This window comes from Acanthochromis polyacanthus, chromosome 11 (assembly GCF_021347895.1).
Source record: "Acanthochromis polyacanthus isolate Apoly-LR-REF ecotype Palm Island chromosome 11, KAUST_Apoly_ChrSc, whole genome shotgun sequence".
NCBI lineage: Eukaryota > Metazoa > Chordata > Actinopteri > Pomacentridae > Acanthochromis > Acanthochromis polyacanthus.
In genome coordinates this window covers 15,145,070-15,161,055 of record NC_067123.1, presented here as the reverse complement: position 1 = coordinate 15,161,055, position 15,986 = coordinate 15,145,070, and the positions used below count along the sequence as shown (strand labels likewise).

The 15,986-nt window shown below is 40.3% G+C and overlaps 1 protein-coding gene across 5 annotated transcripts in view; it reads left to right on the top strand.

Moving 5' to 3' along the window:
• The window catches only part of glcci1a (glucocorticoid induced 1a), a 49,609-nt gene that overhangs the window by 12,067 nt on the left and 21,556 nt on the right, over positions 1-15,986 (top strand). For 3 of the 5 annotated variants that reach the window (XM_022207725.2, XM_022207723.2, XM_022207724.2), the window contains exons 2-3: positions 9,579-9,730; positions 14,428-14,517. In XM_022207725.2, the coding sequence (XP_022063417.2) occupies positions 9,579-9,730; positions 14,428-14,517 (242 nt within the window). The remainder of the gene's footprint in view (positions 1-9,578; positions 9,731-14,427; positions 14,518-15,986) is intronic. The other 2 variants (XM_022207726.2, XM_051955133.1) reach the window with 1 other exon arrangement.

Below are 15,986 nucleotides of genomic sequence, written 5' to 3'. Positions count from 1 at the left end.
GTTTCATGGCAAACCATCAATATTTTTGGGGGCCGCCATGGCCACGCCCTTTGACTTTTGCGGAGCGTTTTGATAACTTCATCAGCAAGGACTGCTGCACATACTGGAGAAATTTGAGGTCTCTCAGACTTATCCCCGATGAGTTATTAATCTCCAAACATGTACAGCAAACTCAAGATGGCTGACTTCCCGTTGGGTTTACAGCATAGTCATGATTGAGTTTTTCATGTGTCCTGATGTGCTCCACATGCTTACCAAATATTGTAGCTGTAGATGAAATGTCGTGGAAGTTAGCCTAATGAGCACATTTTTGTATTTTGCAGGGGGGCGCTATGGAGCCATTTTTCCACAGACATGCGCAACACCCATAAAATATCAAATTTTTCCTGATGGGCATGCCAACTTTGACGCATTTTGGGGTATGATAAGGTTGGCAAAAATGCAATTTCCCCGGCAGACATAGAAAGTATAATAAACCCTAGGGTTTCAATAGGGTCCTAGGCACCGTGGTGCCTTGGACCCTAAAAATCGGCAAATTTACTGGTCGCACCTGCGTGAGTAGATGAAAAATTTACTTGCACTCCCTCAAATTTTGGTTGCAAAATGCGACCATTTAGTCGCAGTCTGAAGCCCTGTTCTGGCTGGTGATTTTAGGTTTTCCTGAAGAATATGGAGAGAATCCTCCTCCTTCATTTTTGTATTTACTTTGTGTAAAGCACCAATATGACTGGCATCGAACACGCTCCATAATACTACCACCACCATGTTTGACTGTAGTTTTGGTGTTGTTAGGATTAAAGGCCCCATTTACTCTACTACAAACATATTTCTTGTCATTGTGGCCGAGTGGCTAAATTTTTGTTTTATCTGATCCCAGAACTGTCCTCCAGAAGACATGTCCATGTGATCAGCCACAAACTTGAGTCAAGATTTAAAGTCCCACTTCTGAAGGAAGCGCTTTGTACCTGCACAGCATTATCTCAGCCTGTTTCAATGTAAAACATGCCTGGCTATGGACACTGACACCTGTGTTCTAGTAGCTTCTAATTCATTGCATGCAGATTTTTGGTGATACTTCCTGATCAATTTCCTCTCAGTAGCAGGTGATAGCTTGTGTTTTTTTCAAAGAATGATCTACCGCAGAAACTAACAATGATTTCAGTCTCCTGAACAGTCAAGCACAGAACCTTGCATCCTCACTATAAATTACATTCACAATATATAGAGTATAATTGGAATCTGTCTTGCTATTGGAATGTTGCAGCCACTATATTTGAGTTGATAATTTATTTTTATTTTTATTCTTATGCTTGAAGCCCCTGGGGTGCTTCACCAGGATTTAAAGAGTTGACGCGACGACAAACTTTAATGTAGCCGCAAGGGGACACAAGCCAGTGTCTTATTGTGCCGGTCCCAAGCCCGGATAAATACAGAGGGTTGTGGCAGGAAGGGCATCCAACGTAAAACTTTGGCCAAATCAAACATGCGACTCAAATGTATGACTTCCATACCGGATCGGTCAAGGCACGGGTTAACAACAACCGCCATCGGTGCTGTCGACCTACAGGGTGCCGGTGGAAAATGGACTACTGTTGGTCAAAGAAGGAGGGGAGGAAGGTCTGTTCGTAGGAAGAGAGAGAAGAGGAACACCAAGAGTCTAGGACTGAGAGTAGGGACTTTGAATGTTGGAACTATGACAGGAAAAGGTAGAGAGCTGGTTGACATGATGCAGAGGAGGAAGGTGGACATACCGTGTGTCCAGGAGGCCAGGTGGAAAGGTAGAAAAGCTAGAAGTTTAGGAGCAGGGTTCAAGTTGTTCCATCATGGTGTAGATAGGAAGAGAAATGGAGTAGGAGTTATCTTGAAGGAGGAGTTTGTTAGGAATGTCCTGGAGGTAAAAAGAGTGTCAGATCGAGTGATGAGCCTGAAGCTAGAAATCGAAGGTGTGATGTTCAATGTTGTTAGTGGGTATGATCCACAGGTAGGATGTGAGCTGGAGGAGAAGGAGAAATTCTGGTTGACCTTGATGAAGTGATGCAGAGCATCCCTAGAAGTGAGAGAGTTGTCATTGGTGCAGACTAGGGCTGGGCAAAAAATCGATTTAATCGATTTATCGAATTTGTTGCTAAAAAAGATTTTTATTTTGCAAATTCGAGTTTTTCCCCCGCAGTTTTCCGGCATCTTTCGCTTTCCGTCCGCCCATTCCTCGTGGGCTTCCGTAGCACAGTGTGACACAGCCCCCTTCCCCGTGGCAGCTGCAACATGTAACAGAGAACTCATTCAAAGAAAGGCACAGCTAACTCAATCATTTGGAACTGGTTCGGTTTTGATGCTTCAGACGAACAACAGACAAAGCTTCGCTGCAATTTTTTATTAAAACTTCAGTGTACCGCCGGCGGTACACTTACTAATTTGCATAAGAATTTCAAGAATGTCCGAAGGCTCCAAACGCGATTATACAAACACTATACGTCGATGGAAAGCTTAGATTCTCATGAATCCGCCGGTATAAACCACTTTCAGATGTGATTACCACAGCGGGTAATATAAACACATTTGTCCGACAAACAACGAATATCAATCCATCAGTTCTCTATACACGGCTTCAACGTACACAGCGCGACTCACATTTCCGGGTTCATTATTACACACAGATGAAAATATTCCACAAAAAACGGCCATAATCCAACCTTTTACATCCAGACGACACAAGCCAGTAAACTATATTGTCCAAAACATGTCCTGAAGTCGGTATATGATCCACGAATCGGTCGTTTTCAAGGAAATGCACCTCGCGATGCGCGTCCAATATTCCCTATATTTCTTGTCATATTTTTTATTTACAAATAGAATATTAGTGATTTTTTTGAAAATGGCTGGAATTGACTGCAACTGTTGAAAGTGTTAGATGCAAGGTACGTTGTACCCAGTCGCAAGTATTTCGCCGATGTGGCGCTGCCTCACCTGTACAATACCACTCGGCAAAAGATCCGCAACGAGCTGGAGGAGGTGGCCGGACAATGCAGCTCACAGCGCAACGACAGCTGGACCATGCACAGCATCTGCCTCCAGACAGCATATTTCCCCGATTACCACACCGGTGAAATAATTGCCCACGGATTAAAAGATGCTCTCAGTTCCTGGGGAAATTGTTGAATTACAGAGCCTCATTAACTTGCGTCATTAACTTGTTCATTAAATTGTTTACATGTGTTTTTTTATTCTGAGGACAATTACAGCAATAAAGTTACTTTTGACAGTATATCTGATGTCTGCAGTAATTTTTAAGTGCGTTGAAAGAAAAATTGAAAATCGAATCGAAACTCGAATTTTTCTTAAAAAAAATCGGAGATTTTTTTTTTTAGACCAAATCGCCCAGCCCTAGTGCAGACTTCAGTGGACATGTTGGTGCAGGAAACAGAGATAATGAGGAGGTCATGGGCAGATTTGGTATCCAGGAGAGGAACACAGGACAGATGGTGGTTGACTTTGCAAAAAGGATGGAAATGGCTGTAGTGAATACTTTCTTCCAGAAGAGGCAGGAACATAGGGTGACCTATAAGAGTGGAGGTAGGAGCACACAGGTAGACTACATCTTGTGTAGACGGTGCAATCTGAAGGAGTTTTTATCTAAAACAAACAATTCATTATTCCCAACTTCTTCGGGGGGTTCTTCGGCGGTCAGAACTGTTTTTCCTTCCGGGAGAAACCTGTCCAGACAGAGATGGCTTCCTATTTATAATATAACGAGCTCATTGACTCCTACATGATTATTGTATTTTTACCAGCTTTTGCTCCCCCAAGCAACCCATGGATATTAACTGAAATTTTGTGCTAAGCAATAGCCTTTTAGTAATATTTTGAAGTTTACTATGTGCCTCTGTTGAGTTACTTTCTTTCATTATTTTAGTGTCGTGTCAATATCTATGCTTTAATCTAATCAAACCTACCCGTCCATAAACCTTTCATTGCCATTCACTGCACAGAGGTGAGAAAACAAAACAAAACATTATAATGTTGCATTATACAGTGACAAATTTAGTACATAGAAATGATGTGCAAAACTTCTGAAATGGTTCTTAAATAGAGTCTTCTGAATAATATATGACCCTCCGGAAGGAGAGTTTCTGCTGCGGTTTGAGATGGCCACATGCCTCATACTCAGACTGGATGACCTTGCTGTCCTGCAAAGGATTTCAGCCAAGTATAGATCAGTCTGTAGGCTCTGTTGATTCACTTGAAATCCTATAGTATAGTAAACGTAGTCTTTGTTGTGACATTTGTCATGGGCTTGTATTTCTGAAGATATTATATTGGAAATCTCCCAAAAAACAGTAGTTTGTAAGTACGAAGTGCATGGCCTAGTTGTATCATTGCCATGACCAGAAGAAAAACACAAGCTATCACTTGCTGCTGAGAGACAATTGGTCAAGATAATTAAGGGTCAACCACTATTCAAAAATCAGGTTCATAATGAATTAGTAGCTGCTTGATCAAGCATGTTTTGTATTGCCATATCCTGAGAGGCTGCCATGCGAGAGGGAAGCGATTTCTCCAGAAATGGCACCTTAAATCTCTACTGAAAGTTGCTGCTGATCACACAAACAAAAGGCCGTGTGAAGGAAAGAGCTGTGATCAGATGAAACAAAAATAGGCTATTTGACCACAATGACTGTATGTCATATGTTTGAGGAGGAAAGGCGATGCTCTGAATTCCAAGAACACACACACAAAAAAAAAACATCAAGCGTGGTGGTGGTAGTATAATGATCAGGGGCTGTTTTGGTGCCTGTGGAATTGATTGTGCACACAAAGTAAATGGAAAAATTAATAAGGAAGACTATCTCCACATTCTTAAAGCTTGTGTCCGGAGTTTCCGTTTGTTTTCAATTTATGTATCATTGTTTAACAACGCTTAAATGTGTTAGTCTAGTTCGATACTATAATATGTTAGTATGACGCGATATGAAAATTTATTCATGAGCTCCGCCTTCCTCTCATAGACCCCCATGTTATTCCAAAAAGCGCCGGTCGCTGCCGACCAATCAAGTTCGAGCCTCCGCTTTGTCATGCTGTCAATCAACGGTTACGCGCACAGCAAGCAAGCCCATGCAGAGGTGGGTGAGCTACGCACTACGCAACCGCGCTTGTGGAGGAGAGAGCATCAGGGATCAGCAACTTCCAGAAAAGTTACCAATCCCACGGCTTGTCAGGCCAAGAGACTGCAGGACGTTTTTTGGCTCGGGGTGCTCGCGTCGCTCCCCGACCACGGCCTCCATAGCCCGCCTGACGGCTTCGTTTAGATGCCCAGCCTCTGGAGGAAGATATTGGGACATCTGGGACATACTCTTCGTCAGAGGAGCCATGCAATTCTGAACTCTAGATAGAAATAAATAATGTAACACATATACACGCGTAAATGCACTAAGTTTGATAAACAACGTCATCGAGAGGGATACACGAGTGTAATCACATATTGAAACTTTACTCGTTCGTCCTAGCAGATTCATGTTATTTTGGTATTGGGACAAGTTAGACTCAATACAGAATTCTAACGTAATTCCTTTATTATTTACTAAATGTACTAAATGTAGAAGAGTGGAAAACAGCAAAACAGGCAAGATGCTGCAGCACTCCGGGTACTCCTCTCAGGTACTGAGCGCGTGCACAAATAAAGGGGCGAAATCAGAGGGAGGGTGGGACCAACAGTGTTTTGGGAGATGCTGCGATTCAAACTCCGGACACGAACTTTAAGGAAAACCTAAAATCATTTGTCAAAAGATTGGGTCGTGGATGCAGTTGGGTGTAACAGCAAAATAATGACCCCAAACACACAACAAAAGTAGTGAAGACATGGCTGAATCAGACTAGAATAACGATTTGAGAATGGTCTCACTAATGTCCTGACTTGAGCCTTGTTGAGAACCCTGACTGGGCTGGAGAAACAAGTCTGTGTCAGAATGTCAATAACTCTTTTAAGAGGAGTGGTCAAAGATACAACTACAAACTTGCCAGAAGCTTGTGAACAGCTACTCAATGCACCCAAATGAAGTGAAAATGGCTAAGGGATGTTTACCTAAATATTAGCATGACTGTAGATTTTGTCATATTTTCAGAAGATCTATAATAAATTAATGGAAGAACCACAATGCATGATTGTTTTTGTGACAAAGACACATTTTAATCATTACATTATGGAAAATTAAGAGTTCTATTAGTCATTGTGTGATGTTGTAGATGTGTGAATGCTGCAATGATTATTTATTACAAGACATACTACTTACCTGTATAAATGCAACATGGATATCTAAGTATAATTGAGTAAGCTTATGTAAATATGGCAACTGGGATCAAGAATACTTGCACAGCCATTGTCATTGACAACACTGTCACAATTATTAACAAAAAAAACCCAAAAACGTATTATCTACCTCTTGCTGCCAGAGTTCAGAAAGGCAAATGGCAGGAGAATTAATAAGTTCCGTATTTCTTGCTCTTTAGAGGGGATGGCTGAACCAGGAGAGAGAAAAGATAGAATCTGAAATGCAAAGTGTAAGGGATGGGGATTGGCTGAAAGGCTACTTGTTTGTTGCACAGGTGAGTGAGGTTCCTTTGCTTAACACCAAGGATTTTGCTGCTGACCTCTACTATTTCTAAATGTGCAAATCTTGCCTTAACCTTAAGATCGCCACACCACCAGGGTATAGAAGAAGTTTATACGGAGTCTGTGTACAATTTGTAGAAAAGAGTCATGACAGTATTGTTAATGTGGAAGCATTACTGAAGGCATGATGTGAACTGTAGTGTAGTGACTTGCTGTTTACGCAGTACTAATCTACAGAATATTGTATCAGCCTGCTTCGTACATCCTTGGAACAATGGCACTTGCTTTCATCCATTCATATACATGTACTCTTTGTGTAATAAAAAGCAATATTTCAAACTGCATAAAGCTTTAATATGATAAACCTCTCCTAAAGCATATGACAGGGCTCAGATGCAAACTGGCGGTATTTTTGTGTTGCCCAGCTTATTCTGAAAATAACAACATAAGGCATGCCAAGCTAAGACATGCAGTAACTATGCCAAAACCTCTAGACAAAGGCAATAAACTGAAAAAGTCTAGTGTTTAAATGCTGACTGAAAAGGTGTATCCTTAGATGTAATCAAATACGTTTTCAGTCACTACTCTCAAGTGGGGAAAGTGTACTTTGTTGTTAGATTTAACGTTAATACTATAGTTTGCTAAAAGCCATTTCAATTCCTGATACAATATCTCACACAGGACATATCCCACAGCTGGAACATGTGTTTTTCTTCAGTGGTGTGCTGCTTACTTCAACTCTAATTGCTCTCTGGGGTCATGCAAGCAGACATCAAATGACAGAAAGTTAAAGGCCTGTTTCAGGGCAACAATTGTTCATGAAATCTTGGAAACAATTTGACTGACAAGAGTCACTATATTTCTGTGTACGCTGTAGAAAAGTTGACATACTATACAGCCAAGATAGCTCACAATCTACAGCTTGTCTGTACAGTGTTTGGCCCTTTCCGGTAGCATTAAAGCTAGCATAGGAAACCTGTTTGAAGTAAAAAGTCATTCTGGTTTATTACAACCTGGATCATATTATGTAGTATGAGCTATCAGTTATATGGTTATCAAATGCATTGTAGTGCACTGTATGCACAATTTAAAGCCATATATCATGTGTGTTGAAGTGAGGTTATAATGACAAGTTCAGATGTTGCATTCTTGGGCTGGGCTTTATGAAGTTTTAGTAGCCTTAAATTCATCTTTCTGCAGTATTTGCACAGTGTGTTATTGACCTGTTCTTCATGTAATGAGCAGTAGAAAACACAGGGCAGACTTTTTGTATGTAAGGATGGACAATATTTGTGAAATGCCAGATATCATGCCATTTAAAATTATATTACAATACACAGAAGACTTTTAAAAACAGCATATTTATGATTTAATCACATGCTTACTAAACTGAATATTTTTCTTCATGTATTTACAATCTTTCATGATATCAATGTTAACTGTGGGACACATGCATATCTACAAATACAGTACAATACATCAGTCCATTTAAAAAGTTAAATCTAACAGCTGCTGCTGTGTGTTCTGCATTTTTAACTTTGTGAAATTAAATTTTACATTAGAGTAAACTACAGGAAACAAATGAATGTAATGTGTAAATTCTTGGTAGTCTGCATCTGGTACAATGGTCACATTCCCACTTATGAAGCTGCTCTTCCTAGAAAATGTAGTGCTCTCTGCTGCTGGCCTGGCTAGAGACATATCTTACAGATAATTAGATCCACAGCAATTGGGGCAAGGGGTACGTCATACCTCAATTAATGTTAAAAAATTAATCAGTCAAGACAACTGCACTTGACTCACCAAGAGACTATGAGATTGGTAACCATGAAGTGTCACTGAAATGCCTTTCTGGGTAAAGTTGCATATTCGGTCTAGATTAATGACAATTTCTGACTAAGATGTGAAGCTGTTTCCTGTGAGACTAGGTCATTTACTACTAAAGTTTGTAAAGGTGTCCCTGAAGGATCAGTTTTAGATCCTGTTGATTCAAAGAACATTATAGGTTCAAAAACAGATTGTTAAATATTCATGGAAAAATTCTTGCTGATGTATTTCTGTCACAGTGAGAATGGGGCTGTATGTACGGTATACATGTATGTGTATATATATGTAGTCCTCAATAAATCATCATTTCAAAACTGTATTGTGCAGGTTATCTCTGTCTAGTATTCAATAAATATAAATATTAGTTTGATTATCTGGGTTTCTGCATTGAAATGTGGGAAATATCCAAAGATATCAGAAAGTGGACAGATACTTTTCACAGCTGACCTCTTTCTCTCATCATCTCTGTGCATTGTGTGTGTTTGCAACCATGCATTCTCAGACTGTGCAATACAAGTTTTAGCGGCCAATCTGTGTGACTTGAGCAGAGCCTTTCATGACCACCACCTGACAGCCAACAGCCAATGTCTTAAGTCCAGCAGACCACTTTTTTGTGTTATTTTTGGATTCAAAGCAGTAGTTTTGATTCACAAGTTGTGATTCAATATTTGTATACATTTTACAACCACCAGCCTTTAGTTGAAAACAGTGTATGAAAACAGTGTAAGCATAATGACAGAGAAACATGTGCATCTGTCCATATTATTCCCCTACATGGTTTACATGAATGTCAGCACACTCACCTGGGGAGTTGTGTCCTGCCAATCGCAGATACACTTACATTCTGTTCAGAAAGATGTATTGTCAGGCAAAGCGCAAACCTCGTCCCAGTCCTTGAGGTCTGCCAGAGATTGTTATGTTACCAAGATATTTTTATCCAGATTAAGAACAAAAAACTGCCACCACAGACGATGTGTTAAAGCCAGTTGAGAAACGCTTTAGCTTACTGACTGTACTCACTAGCTAATTTTGTGTGTTATTTATTGCTGGGCAGGTAGTGACTTAAAAGTAGTGAACCTTTAGGTGATAATTTGTTGTTCCTGCTACACTGACCTAATGCTGTCTCACTTGTCTTTTATCTGTGCAGTTGAAAGGACAAAGTCACAGCAGGTGCAGAGTTTGGGGGCCATTTGGCGGGCTTCCTCTTTGGGCGCTATCACTGGACCCTACCTCTTTGGACAGTGGCCTTGTGACCTCCATGTGCACTGCTCATCTTGTTTGAAAGATAAATCTACACAGGTGAGCACATCCCACACACCCACCTTTTGCCTTCATGTGTCATGCTGCGTCCAGTCCCCTACAAAGATGAAGTCGTGTGGCATTTTGCTGACATAGGTAAGACAAGGCAGATTTACTTATTAAATGCAGTTCTTGAAGGAGATGATTGTCGTGGGCAACTTTACACTTCCAAATATGGTTCCTGATATCGGGAGATGCTGCTAAAAAGTTATGTAAAATGGGGTCTTCATCTCTGGTGCAGGCTAAAAGGGCCACCTCCAGGCATTTTATTCACGGTACAAGGGGAGTCTGAAGCCAAAATGAGAGCACACAGAGCAGGCAGATTGTATTCAGACAGGTTTTTATTTACAAATTATAATCCAATCAACCAAGGCAAAACTCACTACAGGAGAAGGAGAGGGGAAGGCAAGCTCCCGGGGACCGATAGTCGGAGGAGGCACATGCCGATGCTCATAGCAATCGGCAGCCAGGGATGACGTCAGGTCCTCTTTGGGGAGTGGGGGCAGGGTTGACAGGGTTGAGTCCGGGGGTCCACGTCCTCTGTCCAGAGGACTGCAGGTTTCAAGTACTCTATCTGGAGGAATCCACTGGGGGTTCAAAGGATAGGGCTTGCACCGTCGTCAGAGTGCAGCTGAGCGGGCAAAGGGATCTGACAAAGAAAGATGTGCAGAGGACATCTTAATTGAAGTGGTGATGGGGATGAGATGATCTGCAGGTGTGCATGTCCAGCAGCTGCTCTCCATCTGCGCTGATTGCCAGCAGCACGGAGTGCAGCAAGAGCTGAAGATGTACAAACAGGCATAGGAGCAGACGGCAGGCAGTGGGGGCCAGGCAGGGGCTGTGACAAGTTTTGGGTTGTGGATGATAGAGAGAAAAAGGTTTGATTAGAAAAAAAATGTGTAAAGGGAAAAAAATACAAGCCTTTTCTTTTTAATACTAATACACAAGACAGATAGAGAGATAGATTAAGGCTACGTTCACATTGCAGGCTAAAGTGACCCAAATCTGATTTTTTTTTTTTTTTTGTCCCTATGCAACCTGTATCTGATCTTTTCATGACGGTCTGAACGACACAGATCCAATTTTTTCAAATGCTACCCAGGCCACTTGGATATGTGGTCCTAATTCCGATAGGTATCAGATCTTTTGCCATGCGACTTCAGCCTGAATGGCCAGGTCACATTTATCTGACCTATACGTCATTGGTACACGACAAACGTCACTATTCTGCGTTCAAGCAAAACACGTCTTCGGGCTGCCGAAGACTTGTCTTGCCGTGAGAGTGTTAAAAAGAGGCGCTCACATATGTACGTAAAGGTTGCCCTTGTCATTCGAAAATTCTGAATGAAGTCCGCATCTGTGAAGCCTCTCGCATCACTATCCCACCACTCCTGGCTGCAACTCCGCACCCACACAGTTCTCTGGACAGAAGATGCTGCCACTGCCCCACAAAAAGCCAGGGCCAAAATCCTAGCTCTCTTCCTTCTTCACCTTCTCCTTAAAAACGATTAAGTTGTAAATATGCTGGCTCCGGCTGGACAACAACTTTAAAATGGCCAGACATGCTCTACTGTTAGCGTCCATGTTTACTTCCGTAAACACTGAACACGCTCTCTGCGTGTCGTCGTTGTGTCCTCTTCTGCGCATGCGGGACACTTTTGGGTCGTGTGAGGTTCACACAGGAGATCACATACAAGTCACATTTAATTGGAAATGTGAACGAACTCGCAAAAAAATCGGAATTGAGCATTAAGCCCTGCAGTCTGAATGTAGCCTAAGAAAAAAAACTGACTGACTGGTAACATTTCCTTTTACAGTACTGTGCTATATTGTCATCAGTACAGTACCTTTACAATACTGTACTGTACTTGTTTCATACAAATTGCGATACTGTACTGTAAAAGGAAGCCTTTGTATGTTTATTTCTGCAGTATTACCATGTTCTTTTGTGACAGATTATTCCATTGTCCATGCAATCAGGATGAACTTGTGCCACAGTGTCACTAAGTAAATAATAGCTCAAGCTTGTCTCTGCCAGTCTGGAGTACAGCAGCCTTCAGTGTTGATAGAGTATCACGTGTAACAATCAGATGCCATGGCTCATCCATTGTCCAAAACCACAGAAAGATGATTACTGACATACATAGGCGGCTACATCAGAGTCATAGCCACACTATAGTTGTTATTCTTTTAGGAAATGTTACAGCTGAAGAATTGTTATTATTCAGATCAAAATTGCCGTTTTAAATATGGCCAGACTGATTATTGACCTTGCCAGTAATTATGGCCAATATTTGCCATTTATCCAGTCATTGGTATCTACACACGTGGACAAAATTGTTGGTACCCCTCAGTTAAAAAAGGAAAAACCCACAATTCTCACTGAAATCACTTGAAACTCACAAAAGTAACAATAAATAAAAATTTATTGAAAATTAAATAATCAAAATCAGCCATCACTTTTGAATTGTTGATTAACATAATTATTTAAAAAAACAAACTAATGAAATAGGGCTGGACAAAAATGATGGTACCCATAACTTAATATTTTGTTGCACAACCTTTTGAGGCAATCACTGCAATTAAACGATTTCTGTATTTGTCAATGAGCGTTCTGCAGCTGTCAACAGGTATTTTGGCCCACTCCTCATGAGCAAACAGCTCCAGTTGTCTCAGGTTTGATGGGTGTCTTCTCCAAATGGCATGTTTCAGCTCCTTCCACATATGTTCAATGGGATTCAGATCTGGGCTCATAGAAGGCCACTTTAGAATAGTCCAACGCTTTTCTCTCAGCCATTCTTGGGTGTTTTTGGCTGTGTGTTTTGGATCGTTGTCCTGTTGGAAGACCCATGACCTGCGACTGAGACCAAGCTTTCTGACACTAGGCAGCACATTTCTCTCCAGAATGCCTTGATAGTCTTCAGATTTCATCGTACCTTGCACACTTTCAAGACACCCTGTGCCAGATGCAGCAAAGCAGCCCCAAAACATTACTGAGCCTCCTCCATGTTTCACCGTAGGGACAGTGTTCTTTTCTTCGTATGCTTGGTTTTTGAGTCTATGAACATAGAGTTGATGTGCCTTACCAAAAAGCTCCAGTTTGGTCTCATCTGTCCAAAGGACATTCTCCCAGAAGCTTTGTGGCTTGTCAACATGCATTTTTGCAAATTCCAGTCTCGCTTTTTTATGAGTTTTTTTCAGCAGTGGTGTCCTCCTTGGTCGTCTCCCATGAAATCCACTTTGGCTCAAACAATGACGAATGATGCGATCTGACACTGATGTACCTTGGCCTTGGAGTTCACCTTTAATTTCTTTGGAGGTTGCTCTGGGCTCTTTGGACACAATTCGAACGATCCGTCTCTTCAATTTGTCATCAATTTTCCTCTTGCGGCCACGTCCAGGGAGGTTGGCTACTGTCCCGTGGGTCTTGAACTTCTGAATAATATGAGCCACTGTTGTCACAGGAACTTCAAGCTGTTTAGAGATGGTCTTATAGCCTTTACCTTTAAGATGTTTGTCTATAATTTTTTTTGGATGTCCTGGGACAATTCTCTCCTTCGCTTTCTGTTGTCCATGTTCAGTGTGGTGCACACCTTTTCACCAAACAGCAGGGTGACTACTTGTCTCCCTTTAAATAGGCAGACTGACTGATTATGAGTTTGGAAACACCTGTGATGTCAATTAAATGACACACCTGAGTTAATCATGTCACTCTGGTCAAATAGTTTTCAATCTTTTATAGAGGTACCATCATTTTTGTCCAGGCCTGTTTCATTAGTTTGTTTTTTTAAATAATTATGTTAATTAACAATTCAAAAGTAATGGCTGTTTTTGATTATTTAATTTTCAATAATTTTTTATTTATTGTTACTTTTGTGAGTTTCAAGTGATTTCAGTGAGAATTGTGGGTTTTTCCTTCTTTAACTGAGGGGTACCAACAATTTTGTCCACGTGTGTATATTTTTGTTTACCGATTATTGATAAACTAAATGCACTACTTCAGGTCTGATGCAGCGTCCTCTCTCTGTCTGTTGTCACTCTGTGGTCCCAGAAATGTCTCTTAAGCAGAGACTGCAAAACGTGAACAAGAAACACAAGACTTTTCCACAAACTAGGAAATTGACTACTCTTGCAGTGCCTAAGACTATGCTAATAGCTAATTTAGAAGGCAGCTAAAAATTACCCCAAAACAGAGTCTTGAAAACAGTAGCTAATAATGCTTTAAGATCTGCATCTTAGTGGGCAATAAAAATGATAGAACAGTGAAAGATTAAGAAAACAGAAAAGAACAGGAGACGTAGCTGCAGGAGACAAAGTGATCAATGTCAGTCAATCCCACGTAAACAAAGGAGATCACCCAAATGTAATCACTCCTATTTCTATTTTACATATTCAGTCATAGTCACTCTTATTATTGAAGAAGCTTAGTTATGAATGGCAGGATATCTGCTATCACATGCTGTTAAAACATTGCATTCAGTGTATATTGATTACAATTACTGGATATTGGCCTTTCTTGAGTACCAATAATCAGCATCAGTATCGACCCTGAAAAACCCATCCTGGTCGATCCTTTGTTTTAAGTAATGATATTAGCAAATCATGAATACAAAAGGCTAGTGTCAGATTTTAAGACATTTTTAAAGGAAATATAGCAATATGCTGATGGTAATGTGTAAGTGTAATGTTCTTTTCAGACTCCTGGATGTTGGAGTGACGAAACAAGAGAGAGGAGGAGCACCCATCAACGCTCTGCATCGTGGAGCAGTGCTGACCACCTCAGAGAGGCATGACATTACCATTTTCACACCATAGTCAGGCTGATTCTTTATTTCATTCACAGTACTGCACATACCCCACAGCATGTTTTTTTTTTATTATTATTATTATTTTTAAAGCAATGTTTGTGAAAGTCATTCACATGCAGTCCAAAAATAATATGCAGTTAAGTATCAGGTACATATATAGTGTGTATGAATACACACACTGGTCACTTTATTTAATACACCTGATGAAATGTATTGCGGTCCAATACAACTCCACCATTAACTCTATTGAGTTTTTCAGTTATAAAGGTGATAGTGCTACTTTAGATTTTTATTGAGGTCAAAGTGGGTGTGTTGCATTGTCTTGCATTATATTTAAAAGTGTTCTTAATATTTTGCCCACCACTTTTACATACATGAATGGGGCAATATACAACTTTTAAATGTAATGCAGTGCACTAAACCACCACCACAACCTCAGTAGCAAACAAAAGGTAAATTATCACCTTTTAGACCTATAAATTCCTACATTTTAACCAGTGGTAATTAGTACTAGGCAAATGAGAAGCTTGTACCTGAATATTTTGTGCACGGCTCTTTGCTAATGGAAAAGGACAGTTAGTCTGAGCTTTATAAAATCATGGTCTCTGCCAGTGCAGGCATACTAAAAAAACACCTACATGCACACACTAACATTCACTTGAAAATGCAACAAAATTCTACACTGTCACAAAGGAACGCAGAACTGCAAAATGAGAAGGCTGAGGTTGGCACATACTGGGATGACATGATACCAGTACCACTGAAAATTCTGTATTTCTCCATACAGAATTCTATACCTAAAACAACTGATAAATCATCTGCATTTTGACATATACTCTTTAATATATAAAACAAAAAGGATAAGCCTAAGATGGAAACAAATACAAGGCAACTTAAGACTCTACATTAGCATAAACAAGATATTAGCCTAAACAAGATAATGTTAGCTGCTATTTTAACTTCATAAGATAACATGAGCTCCTGCTTTAACTGCAACAAAATAACTATTTTAGCCAAAATGAGCTCATGCTAGCCTAAACAAAATAATATTAACTATGTTAACCTCATCCAGGTAACATTAAACACTACTTTAGCATAAACAAGACGTATTTAGCTGCTGAATTAGCCTAAACAGAATAATGTTAGCCTATACGCCTAAACAGGATAATGATAATTGCTGATTTAGCCTGAAAGGATAATGTTACAGGGTATTTTACGGTAAACAAGATAACAGCATCTAATGCATTAAGCTAAACAAGCCAACAGTAGCTTTTGTGAATGTTTTGTGTGTGGATAACTGCTACAACAGCTGTAGTTGTTGCAAGTCACAAATGGCAACTTTTCAGGATGTACACATTCATGACATGCTATTAATATAAAGCAACAACTGACTGTTTTTCAACTTGAATTCTGTTTACTCAAGTCTGTCTTTTAGCTGCTTTGATAAG